General features: G+C 43.4%; 2 protein-coding genes across 2 annotated transcripts in view; one reads left to right on the top strand and one right to left on the bottom strand.

Annotated features, from left to right (window-relative positions):
• The window catches only part of LOC149462478 (uncharacterized), a 107,075-nt gene that overhangs the window by 49,617 nt on the left and 44,668 nt on the right, over positions 1-12,790 (bottom strand). The window lies entirely within an intron of this gene.
• Positions 8,291-12,304, top strand: LOC149462479 (uncharacterized). Its single transcript, XM_089676788.1, has one exon. It carries the CDS (start codon positions 8,296-8,298, stop codon positions 9,943-9,945), a length of 1,650 nt encoding a protein of 549 aa, XP_089532914.1. The 5' UTR covers positions 8,291-8,295; the 3' UTR covers positions 9,946-12,304.

The following is a 12,790-nucleotide window of genomic DNA, read 5'->3' as shown; positions in this document are numbered from 1 at the left end:
GCCCTAAGTAACGGTTCTGTGGCCCTCAGTAACAATTCTGTGGCCCTAAGTAACGGTTCTGTGGCCCTCAGTAACAAATTTGTGTCCCTGAGTAACGTTTCTGTGGCCCTAAGTAACAGTTCTGTGGCCCTCAGTAACAATTCTGTGTCTGTCCCTGAGTAACAATTCTGTGGCCCTAACTAACGTTTCTGTGGCCCTAAGTAACAGTTCTGTGGCCCTCAGTAACAATTCTGTGTCTGTCCCTGAGTAACAATTCTGTGGCCCTAACATTTCTGTGGCCCTAAGTAACAGTTCTGTGGCCCTCAGTAACAATTCTGTGTCTGTCCCTGAGTAACAATTCTGTGGCCCTAAGTAACAATTCTCTGGCACTCAGTAACAATTCTGTCTGTCCCTGAGTAACAATTCTGTGGCCCTAACTAACGTTTCTGTGGCCCTAAGTAACAATTCTCTGGCACTCAGTAACAATTCTGTCTGTCCCTGAGTAACAATTCTGTGGCCCTAATAACGTTTCTGTGGCCCTAAGTAACAGTTCTGTGGCCCTCAGTAACAATTCTGTGTCTGTCCCTGAGTAACAATTCTGTGGCCCTAACTAACGTTTCTGTGGCCTTAAATAACAATTCTCTGGCACTCAGTAACAATTCTGTCTGTCCCTGAGTAACAATTCTGTGGCCCTAACTAACGTTTCTGTGGCCCTAAGTAACAATTCTCTGGCACTCAGTAACAATTCTGTCTGTCCCTGAGTAACAATTCTGTGGCCCTAATAACGTTTCTGTGGCCCTAAGTAACAGTTCTGTGGCCCTCAGTAACAATTCTGTGTCTGTCCCTGAGTAACAATTCTGTGGCCCTAACTAACGTTTCTGTGGCCCTAAGTAACAGTTCTGTGGCCCTCAGTAACAATTCTGTGTCTGTCCCTGAGTAACAATTCTGTGGCCCTAACGTTTCTGTGGCCCTAAGTAACAATTCTCTGGCACTCAGTAACAATTCTGTCTGTCCCTGAGTAACAATTCTGTGGCCCTAATAACGTTTCTGTGGTCCTAAGTAACAGTTCTGTGGCCCTCAGTAACAATTCTGTGTCTGTCCCTGAGTAACAATTCTGTGGCCCTAAGTAACAATTCTCTGGCACTCAGTAACAATTCTGTCTGTCCCTGAGTAACAATTCTGTGGCCCTAACTAACGTTTCTGTGGCCCTAAGTAACAATTCTCTGGCACTCAGTAACAATTCTGTCTGTCCCTGAGTAACAATTCTGTGGCCCTAACTAGCGTTTCTTTGTCCCTAAGTAACGATTCTGTGGCCCTCATTAACAATTCTGTGTCCCTGAGTAATGCTTCTCTGTCCCTAAGTAACGTTTCTCTGTCCCCAAGTAACGTTTCTGTGGCCCTAACTCTGTCCCTAGTACAGAGCGGTCTGCCTCTCTTGAATGACTGGAGGCAAATGAAGAATTCCAAAATGGCCGCTATTTATAGCTCGACCATTACACAGTGCTGGCTGGCTGGCTGCTGATTGGCTGATGCGATCACATGTCATTAAGAAATGCATTATGGGTCAGCGCGCCTTGTCTGCGCGCCTTCCCAGACATCCCCGCTCCGTCGCCGCACATGTCCGCCGCCATTTTAGGAAAAATTTCGATATTCGACTCGAATTCCACTTCGCCTACTTCGATTCGCTCATCTCTAATGACAGTCTATAATCAGGAACTCTGGGGTTATATCCTAATAATGGGACCATTGAGGAGAAAGGTGCATTGCCATCATTAGCAGCAAGGGGAGATATAACATTGAAGCCAGCTGATAAGGGGGGATGGGTGGTCATTATGGACACAGCATGTGATGACAATGAGACACTGGAGAGTGCAAAGTCTGGTGCAGCTCTGCATAGGAACCAATCAGCTTCCAGGTTTTATGTCAAAGCTTAATTGAACAAGCTGAAGTCAGAACCTGATTGGCTCCCATGCACAGCTGCCCCAGATTTTGCACACTCCAGTTTTAGTAAATCAGCCCCATTGTGTCCATCTGAGATGGTTTGTGCCAGATCCCGGGTTGTGAGTTCCATTCAGTACAATGTCTTTGGGTTCTCTTGCTAGTTGACTGCCCCCTTGTTAGTTGAGGTGTTTGTAGTCATAGAGGTGTTGGGTCATGATGGAATGATGTGTCAGGTGAATGGTAGGCTCTGACCTGGTTTTATCTGCCAGCTCTGTGTTGATTCGCTGAGTTTTCTATTGTTTGTTATGTCCATCCTTGGAATTAGGGAGGACAGTATGATGTTGGAGTGAGGACATTTTTGTTGTGTGGTCTCTGTTAGTTGTAATAGTTTATTCTCAGAGGCTTCCTTTTGTCTCTGGAGGATGTTTGGGTCGGTGTGTATGATGATATGTTTGGGTCGGTGTGTATGATGATATGTTTGGGTCGGTGTGTATGATGATATGTTTGGGTCGGTGTGTATGATGATATGTTTGGGTCGGTGTGTATGATGATATGTTTGGGTCGGTGTGTATGATGATATGTTTGGGTCGGTGTGTATGATGATATGTTTGGGTCGGTGTGTATGATGATATGTTTGGGTCGGTGTGTATGATGATACGTTTGGGTCGGTGTGTATGATGATATGTTTGGGTCGGTGTGTATGATGATATGTTTGGGTCGGTGTGTATGATGATATGTTTGTGTCGGTGTGTATGATACGTTTGGGTCGGTGTGTATGATGATATGTTTGGGTCTGTGTGTATGATGATATGTTTGGGTCGGTGTGTATGATGATATGTTTGGGTCGGTGTGTATGATGATATGTTTGGGTCGGTGTGTATGATGATATGTTTGGGTCGGTGTGTATGATGATACGTTTGGGTCGGTGTGTATGATGATATGTTTGGGTCGGTGTGTATGATGATACGTTTGGGTCGGTGTGTATGATGATATGTTTGGGGTCGGTGTGTATGATGATATGTTTGGGTCGGTGTGTATGATGATATGTTTGGGTCGGTGTGTATGATGATATGTTTGGGTCGGTGTGTATGATGATATGTTTGGGTCGGTGTGTATGATGATACGTTTGGGTCGGTGTGTGTGATGATACGTTTGGGTCGGTGTGTGTGATGATACGTTTGGGTCGGTGTGTATGATGATATGTTTGGGTCGGTGTGTATGATGATACGTTTGGGTCGGTGTGTATGATGATACGTTTGGGTCGGTGTGTATGATGATATGTTTGGGTCGGTGTGTATGATGATATGTTTGGGTCGGTGTGTATGATGATATGTTTGGGTCGGTGTGTATGATGATATGTTTGGGTCGGTGTGTATGATGATATGTTTGGGTCGGTGTGTATGATGATACGTTGGGGTCGGTGTGTATGATGATACGTTGGGGTCGGTGTGTATGATGATATGTTTGGGTCGGTATGTATGATGATATGTTTGGGTCGGTGTGTATGATGATATGTTTGGGTCGGTGTGTATGATGATATGTTTGGGTCGGTGTGTATGATGATATGTTTGGGTCGGTGTGTATGATGATATGTTTGGGGTCGGTGAAATACGGATCATTGATGACTCCTGTCGCTTGTTCAGTTGTTGGACTTGAATTTTGTTGTCTCTTGTTCCTGGGAAGAGCCGTTTGGTGTTTAGATATTTCCCATTGGAGTCTATTAATAACAATAAGAATCCGGAGTTTGTTGGCTGTTCTTGTGGTTTGATGATTGTTTGTTTGTAGGGATGGGCTTCATGTTCCAGTTGAACCTAAGTTTGATTTGAACATGGGCCGTTCGTGTGTTCAGCAAACACAAACAGTATGGGCATTCAGTGGGCTGTTTGCCCACCATGCCCCACAATGCACTGCGCCCTGATAGTGCATTGTGATAGGACAAAGCAATGCACCTAACCACAAGTCAGGTGTAATACTTTGACCAATCACAGTGCGTGGTGATGTCACAAGGGGGCGGGGTATATAAAAACTGTTGTCACAGGTGCAGCTGTCAGACAGCTAGGAGCCAGCATAGCAAGCAGAGCTTTTTTCCCCTTTTTTGGGTAGCGGTGGTGGTAGCAGGATCGTGATTGACGTTGGATCTACTTTGGGGGACATTTTTTAAAATGTTTATTTTCAATAAAGGACTTGTTAAAGACTGTCTCCTGTCATTTTCTACACTTTTTTTGTGAATGGGTAGCAGTACCATATACCGCCTACTCATTTACATAGGCGGGGGGGCCAGGATCTTTGGGCCCCCTTGTTAAAGGGGACTTCCAGATTCCAATAAGCCCCCCAGGTTACAGACCCCCACAACCACAGGCTACGGTTGTGGGAAAGAGGCCCTTGTCCCCATCAATATGTGGACAAGGTGCTTTGGGGGGCTCCCGACCCAAGGCATCCCACCATGTTGCGGGCATGTGGCCTGGTATGGTTCAGGAGAGGGGGTGCTCACCTCCTGATATGGATTTTTGGGGGACCCCCATGCCATTTATAAAAATATTATTGGCATAGAGGGTTCCTCTCAAAATCCATACCAGTCTCGAAGTGCTTGGTGTGGATGAGAGGGGGACAACAAGCTGTTTTTTTTTTAATTGCTGGGCAATCCTGACAATTCTTTTGACATTCAGCTGTCGGCAGGAAACCCCACTGACACCAGGAACATGAATGAATGTCTCACTACTAAAATACCGCGTGACTTCATCATAGAACTCATGCCGGATGTTAGTAACTGAGCGGGATCTTCATACTCAGATGCGGTAAGACACCTCTCAGTCCTTCGTGTTCGACATTCACTGTAGAACATTCTCTAGGTTCGGATGTTTGACCGCGACCTGAACAGGGGGGTGTTCGCCATCACTATTTGTGATCTCAGGATTAGTAGAGTTGTCTTGGCTATTGCTGGTCTTTGTCTTGTTACATTTCGGAAGCTGATTGGTCTCACCGGTCTGTTGTTCCTTGATGGGTACTTTGTATAAATCATCCTCTTTGATTCTCTTTCCTGATTGTTGAGCTCCATTTGTATCTTTGGTGTCATTATCTCTTCCCTCAGTTGAGGGTTTTCTTGGTGTAATTGTTACATTTTAGACTGAATTTCTAGGATAGATCTTTGGGGGTATTTTTAGTGTTTTTAGCTCTTCTCTCAGCTGCTCATTTACATTTTCTCACCTTCTTTTAATTGAACAAAGTCTCTCCCTAGTAGAGATTAAGCTTGTAATTTTTGGATTCTTAGATTTACTTTCTGAACGAACCTGCAAATCGAATCCAAGCATTCTGGTTATCAACTCATACTCCCACCAGGCATGGATTGAGCAGGTGAACCCCATAATAATACATGAAAACCTAACTTCTCCTAGGAGACTTATGGCTCTCTGGCAGAACTGGCTGGATACTCCGGTACTCACTCCCCATACTTCATTTGTCATAGGTTTTTATAGGTTTAACTTTTTTAGGCCCCTAAAAATGGACCCGGCCAATTGTACCCTACTAAATGGTAACTACATTGGAGGCCGATACTTGGTGTATGATCCTGTAGACACAGGCCTACTTGAACGGAGTCAGCTATCTATGTCTGTACTGGAGAGAGTTACTTGCCATGTACAGGTGAATTGTTCTACGTTGCTTCTTTTTTCTCTTTTCGTTTGTTTATAGAAAGTAAAAGTGACACCAGAGACAAAGCAAGTTATTGTTCTGTATGATCTGTAACATTGCCACAACTGCTTATACATTAGAATGTATGACTCCATTGTCTGGGCTGAATGTTGGATATACTGTGTGCACTTAAAAAAAAATGTCTTAAATACTATTTAATTTAATAAAAAAATATAATACACACATATACAGTTGTGACCAAAATTATTCAACCCCCAATGCTGTAAAGGGGTTTAGGGACTATAGTGTACATTTGGAATTGTATTCAGAATCAAATCCTACAAGGACGTTGTAACTACCCAAATGCAACTAAAATGACATCAATTGTTTATGTAATACAGTAGTAAATGGTTCTTATGTGGTTTCTTCATTGCCACAATTATTCAACCCCTTAAAGACTACCACTCTGAAGAACAGAGGTTCATACAGGTGCTTTCCATCAGGTATTGAAAACACCTGTGGATGTCACCGAGCAGCAATCAAGCATAATAAGCACCAATTAGGCAGCTTTAAAATGACTGTGATACTCAGCTCCTTCTAGACATTTACTGGTGTGGTTACAAACATGGTGAAGGCAAGAGAATGGTCCAGGAAGACAAGAGAAGAGGTGATTTCTCTTCACAGGAAGGGCAATGGCTATAAGAAGATTGCAAAGATGTTAAACATACCAAGAGACACCTTAGGAAGCATCATTCGCAAATTCAAGGCAAAGGGCACTGTTGAAACGCTACCTGGTCGTGGCAGAAAGAAGATGCTGACTTCGACTGCTGTGCGCTACCTGAAGCGTAGAGTGGAGAGAAGTCCCCGTGTGACTGCTGAGGAACTGAGAAAAGATTTGTCAGATGTGGGTACAGAAGTTTCAGCCCAGACAATAAGACGCACACTGCGTAATGAAGGCCTCCGTGCCAGAACTCCCAGGCGTACCCCCTTGCTGTCTCCAAAGAATAAGAAGAGTCGACTGCAGTATGCCAAAAGCCATGTGGACAAACCACAAAAGTTGTGGGATAGTGTTCTGTGGACTGATGAAACAAAATTAGAACTGTTTGGGCCCATGGATCAACGCTATGTTTGGAGGAGGAAGAACAAGGCCTATGATGAAAAGAACACCTTGCCTACTGTGAAGCATGGTGGAGGGTCAATCATGCTTTGGGGCTGTTTTGCTTCTGCAGGTACAGGGAAGCTTCAGCGTGTGCAAGGTACCATGAATTCTCTTCAGTACCAGGAGATATTGGATGGAAACGTGATGCAGTCCGTCACACACCTGAGGCTTGGGAGACGTTGGACCTTTCAACAGGACAATGATCCCAAGCATACCTCCAAGTCCACTAGAGCATGGTTGCAGAGGAAAGGCTGGAACATTTTGGAGTGGCCATCGCAGTCACCAGACTTAAATCCGATTGAGAACCTCTGGTGGGACTTAAGAAAGCAGTTGCAGTGCGCAAGCCTAAGAATGTGACTGAACTGGAGGCCTTTGCCCATGAAGAATGGGCGAAGATACCCGTAGATCGCTGCAAGACACTTGTGTCAAGCTATGCTTCACGTTTAAAAGCTGTTATAACTGTAAAAGGATGCTGTACTAAGTACTAAGATTGAATGTCACTTGGGGGTTGAATAAAACTGATAATGCTGTGAGCACAGAAAAGACATTTGTGGTTATTTCATTATAACTGTTATGTTATATTTGTCTGACCTACAAGTGCCTCTTTAATGTAAATGTAAGCAAGATGACTGAATGATCAAAAGCAATGTCAAACTGGCCAAAACACTCAATTTCAGTGGGGGTTGAATAATTTTGGTCACAACTGTATATACACACAATGATGTACATATGCTTTCTATATATATCTGGATCTGGCTCTCTAGGTTATTTCATGTGGCCCTTGCACCTCTCCTGCAGGTACCCCCTTGTCTCCTCCCCCACCTTGTCTCAGCAGTCGGCAGCAGAGAAGAGAATGGAACTCCTCTGCTAAATCCTGCACCTCTCAGTGAAGCTGCAGCATCCCCTCATCTTCACCTCCCTTGGTCTCAGCATTCAGCAGACTCTGGTAATTGACTCCACTCCTCCTCTGGTCCTCCTCCAGACCCTGCACTTTCTGCTTTCCAGCTCTGCCCCCAAAGGAGGTGCACGGTGATGTTAGGGTGGGTGTGGGGTTCTTGGCATCTGATGTAATGGGGGGGTGAGGTGCTCTGGAGATCTAGTCTTACAGTTACAACTGGCCTTTTGAGGACAACCATAATGATGACACAGCCTGCGATGATATATAAGATATATTTATTAATGATCATTAAAAATAAAAAACAACTTTAGCCCTTTTATATAGAATTCTGATTTTTATTTTTTTATTTTTTGTACAGGTGGATTGACGAATCACGTTTTTGGTCATGCTGGTCTTTGTGAATACAACTCAGTCACATGGGAAACCAAACGTCTGGGTGTTGTAATTGACTGAAAGTTTTTATTGCAGTTCACTGGAGGAGTCACACAGGACACAAGTCATATCCGTGTTCTACATGTCATAAGTGCTTTGGGTCCTCTTCAACACTGATCCAACCTCAGAGGATAACAAGAGAAAAGACATTTCAGTGTTCTGGATGTGACAATTGCTTTACAGTAAAGTCCAACCCATGTATACATAAGAGGAATCATTTCAAGCGATTTCTTGTTTGGAACGTGACAAAGATTTTACAATGGAGGCAAAACATATCACACACCAGAAGGGTCACACTGGAGAGAAGCCATATCAGTGTTCTGAATGTGACAAAGCTTTTACATGTATGTCACATCTTATCAGACACCAGAGGATGCACACTGGAGAGAAGCCATATCAGTGTTCTGAATGTGACAAAGCTTTTACAAGGAAGTCATATCTTATCAGACACCAGAGGATTCACACTGGAGAGAAGTCATATCAATGTTCTGAATGTGACAAAGCTTTTACATGGAAGTCACAGCTTATCATACACCAGAGGATTCACACTGGAGAGAAGTCATATCAGTGTTCTGAATGTGAAAAAGCTTTTACATGTATGTCACATCTTATCATACACCAGAGGAGGCACACTGGAGAGAAGCCATATCAGTGTTCTGAATGTGACAAAGCTTTTACATGGAAGTCACAGCTTATCATACACCAGAGGATTCACACTGGAGAGAAGTCATATCAGTGTTCTGAATGTGAAAAAGCTTTTACATGTATGTCACATCTTATCATACACCAGAGGAGGCACACTGGAGAGAAGCCATATCAATGTTCTGAATGTGACACAGCTTTTACACATAAGTCATATCTTATCATACACCAGAGGAGGCACACTGGAGAGAAGCCATATCAATGTTCTGAATGTGACACAGCTTTTACACATAAGTCATATCTTATCATACACCAGAGGAGGCACACTGGAGAGAAGCCATATCAATGTTCTGAATGTGACAAAACTTTTACATGGAAGTCAAATCTTATCATACACCAGAGGATTCACACTGGAGAGAAACCACATCAGTGTTCTGAATGTGACAAAGCTTTTACAAAGAGGTCACATCTTATCAGACACAAGAGGATTCACACTGGAGAGAAGTCATATCAGTGTTCTGAATGTGAAAAAGCTTTTACACAGAAGTCACATCTTATCATACACCAGAGGAGGCACACTGGAGAGAAACCACATCAGTGTTCTGAATGTGACAAAGCTTTTTTAACTAAGCGCGAGCTTATCATACACCAGAGGGTTCACACTGGAGAGAAGTCATATCAGTGTTCTGAATGTGACAAAGCTTACACACAGAAGTCATATCTTATCACACACCAGAGGATTCACACTGGAGAGAAGTCATATCAGTGTTGTGAATGTGACAAAGCTTTTACACATAAGTCAGATCTTATCACACACCAGAGGATCCACACTGGAGAGAAACCACATCAGTGTCCTGAATGTGACAAAGCTTTTACACAGACGTCAGCTCTTATAGCACACCAGAGGGTGCACACTGGAGAGAAGCCATATCAATGTTCTGAATGTGGCAAAGCTTTTACATGGAAGTCATATCTTATCATACACCAGAGGATCCACACTGGAGAGAAACCATATCAATGTTCTGAATGTGACAAAGCTTTTACACAGAAGTCAGATCTCATAGCACACCAAAGGGTCCACACTGGAGAGAAACCACATCAGTGTTCTGAATGTGGCAAAGCTTTTACAGGTAATGCCGGGCTAAGCTATCACCAGAGGATTCACAAGCTTGAGCTGCATAAAGGAAACTCCAGAAGAAGTGGCAATATTAAAGACGTTGCAGCTGTCCCATTGGGCTCACAGGCCCAATGTCTTCCCACAAACTAGGGAAGACATGATGCTACTTTAAAAAAAAAAAAAAAAAACTTTGAACAAACAGGACTCTAATGATCGGATTCATTGGGTTTAGTGCTTATGTCCATCAGAAACACACCTAGAAGGCCTGTGAATATTTTACCTTTGGACATTTTTAAAGATAAGCAGCAATGACTGAACTGTATTCCTCATCATTCTCATCTTTATCCTTTTTTATGGAGCATTGACTGAACATGTAATGCATTTTCATCATTCACTAACTGAGCTATGTTCCCATGTGTTTTCTTCATTGCCAGAATCTGACCAACCAATACATGACCAACAATGCCTCAGTACCAGAGTCTAGGATGGGGTCCAATGGCTTTAGGTTATGTTGCCCCTCCCCCTCATATCTGTAAGGGTAAGCCTCAATTTCTCCCAATACTCCCCTGGCCTTTCAGTGAGAAGAAACATTTTCTCTGGATTGGAGATGCTTTATGCAGTGAGCCCTTCATAGATGGGGAATCTAAGATAAGTAAGTTGAAATTGTGTACTGGAGTCATGGATCAGATAACCAATGACACCATTGATGTTATAAGCAGAGCTGACAGCAGAAGTGGCTCCACCATCTAGGGTGGTGTCACAGAACTGCTTGGCAGCTTACTATCTCTTGGAAGACCAAAGTGGAGTCTACAAACTGATGTCAGATGGAGAGTGTTGTACATTTATATTAGATCATGAGGATCTCAGAAGGGGATATCTACACAAGGTAAAGGAGTTCCAACAGGAACCTGGGTGGGAGGAGGTGGGATCCAACGTTTTGGGTGGGTTTAGTTGGAACCTGGTTGAGTAATATGGTGGGTTTGCTTCTTAAGCCATTAGTTGCTACCATAGTTTTGATTTTGAAATGTTATATATTGCTTTATTTTCTTTCACTGCCAGAGTTTATTTTGCTTTTTTTAAAGTTAAATTCACATTTTAGGCCTTATGATTAGATAAAACCCCAAACATTTATTTTACTTTCTGAAAGCAGAGACTCTGGAGAATATAATGGTGGTAGTTGCCATTTTTTATGCCCCAGAACATTAGCACAGCTGTTTATCAAATACATATTTCCTGTAAAAAACACTAAAGATAATGTTAGTGCACAAAGAACACAATATATGACCCAATTTGTTTGGTGAAATATAAAATATGGGGTTGGCATCAAGTATATAGATACCAAACATGTCAAACTTTACAAATTGTGCGTACTTGTGAAATGGTGACAAACTTCAGTACCAAAAATTGTTCAAAGATGACGCTTTAAGAGCCTTTATAGGTTATCAGTTCAGATAGTTATCCGTGAATGATGGCCTCAGAATGATTGTTCTCACTCTCACTTGTGCAATGATATGTAAAATGTGTCGTGTGATTTGTTTTGTGGGTTTTTATTTTTATAGTGTTACTTTAATTTTTTTCAACTCTTTTGCACTTAGCATGACTTCTATCAGAAGGGGGGTTGGTACAAATTTGTGGTCACAGGTCCTCTTTAAAGAGACATCAGAACATTATTAGACCCCCAATGTCACCTCTGTACCCCAAAAAAGATGGTCAAGCACAGATCATGCCTAATCAGCTCCTTCCCAAACCATAGTGACTGGAGAATGACAGCACTGAAACCAGAAATGACATAATCTCCCACCTCCCACATCCATTCACTGAAGGGGAGATCAGAGATCAGATGTTTGCTGATCTCCTTCTGCTCTCACCACTGACACCCACCATGCCTGTCTTGGGCTTGCAGGAAGGACAGTTGAGCCCGGTATACATGGTGGGGGGAGGACCTTCAGTGCGGCTGAATCACTTCCACCAGAAATCTGACAGTTGGCATAACAAATGTAGACAACCCCCGGGTGCTATAGCTATAAGGCCGTGCTGCTGCTGATGGAAACCTTACGTTGGCCGGAGTGAAAGGGTTCCACTAATGTACATCTGCCAAATCTATATCTGAGGAGACCATAGAAGCTGCATTAGAAAGAAATGTGAGCATGGCTTCAGTCAGGCGATGGTCCTGGTGGTCATGGTCTTGTTCTCCTTCAGGTCCTCTCACCTTGTAGATGGTGACATGGACTTGTGTGGGAATGAGCAGGAGGGGCTCGGGGTTCTCTTGTACCCAATCAGCTTGTTGTGGATAAAAGATGAAAGTGTCTTCTGGGAATTTACAGGGATTTGGATGTTTAGAGGGATACATAAGTGGGCGTGGCTTGTGTTAATGAGGGGTGTGTCATATGTTAATCAGTTTTTTAGAATAGATTATATAAATGGTATAAATAAATCAACAATTTATCTCTTTTCTTCTGTTGTTAAAGTGTCACATTTAATAAAGTTGAATTATAATTTCACCGCACAATACCGTGGTCTGGGTTCTTCTACAACACATCCCCCCAAAAATGTCCTCTTCCAGTTATAGGGGTCTGGTGGAATGGGACACCAGCTGATTGTGTCTCTTAGGCCCCTTGTACATGGGGGGGTCCAGCCCCTGTGGGTGCAATGCTGGCATTATAATACACCTGGTAGGCACAGGTACAGTGTCCAGCCCCGCTGCCTGCAGCCTGTCAAAGTCTACACTACAGCTGGACAGGGCTCAATGCTGCACCACGTTTACCTCGTGTTTAGGGGGCTCCGTGTTCAGGGAGAAATGACCGCCATCCTGATCAGACGAAGCATAAAGAATAATGCTACCACCTCCCCCTCACTCCCCCTCTCTGTTGGGGTCCCTTAAGCCTCCATCCTCGGCCAAGGGAGGAGGTGTAGATGGAGAAGAGAAGGGGTCCAACTCATACACTCTCACGGCTCCAACTACCACCTCTATGCCGACGAAACACAAATCTATCTC

Source organism: Staurois parvus, unplaced genomic scaffold (assembly GCF_062004578.1).
Source record: "Staurois parvus isolate SC_StPar_1 unplaced genomic scaffold, SC_StPar_1.0 ptg000174l, whole genome shotgun sequence".
Classification (NCBI taxonomy): Eukaryota; Metazoa; Chordata; class Amphibia; order Anura; family Ranidae; genus Staurois; species Staurois parvus.
This window is presented reverse-complemented; position numbering and strand designations above follow the sequence as displayed.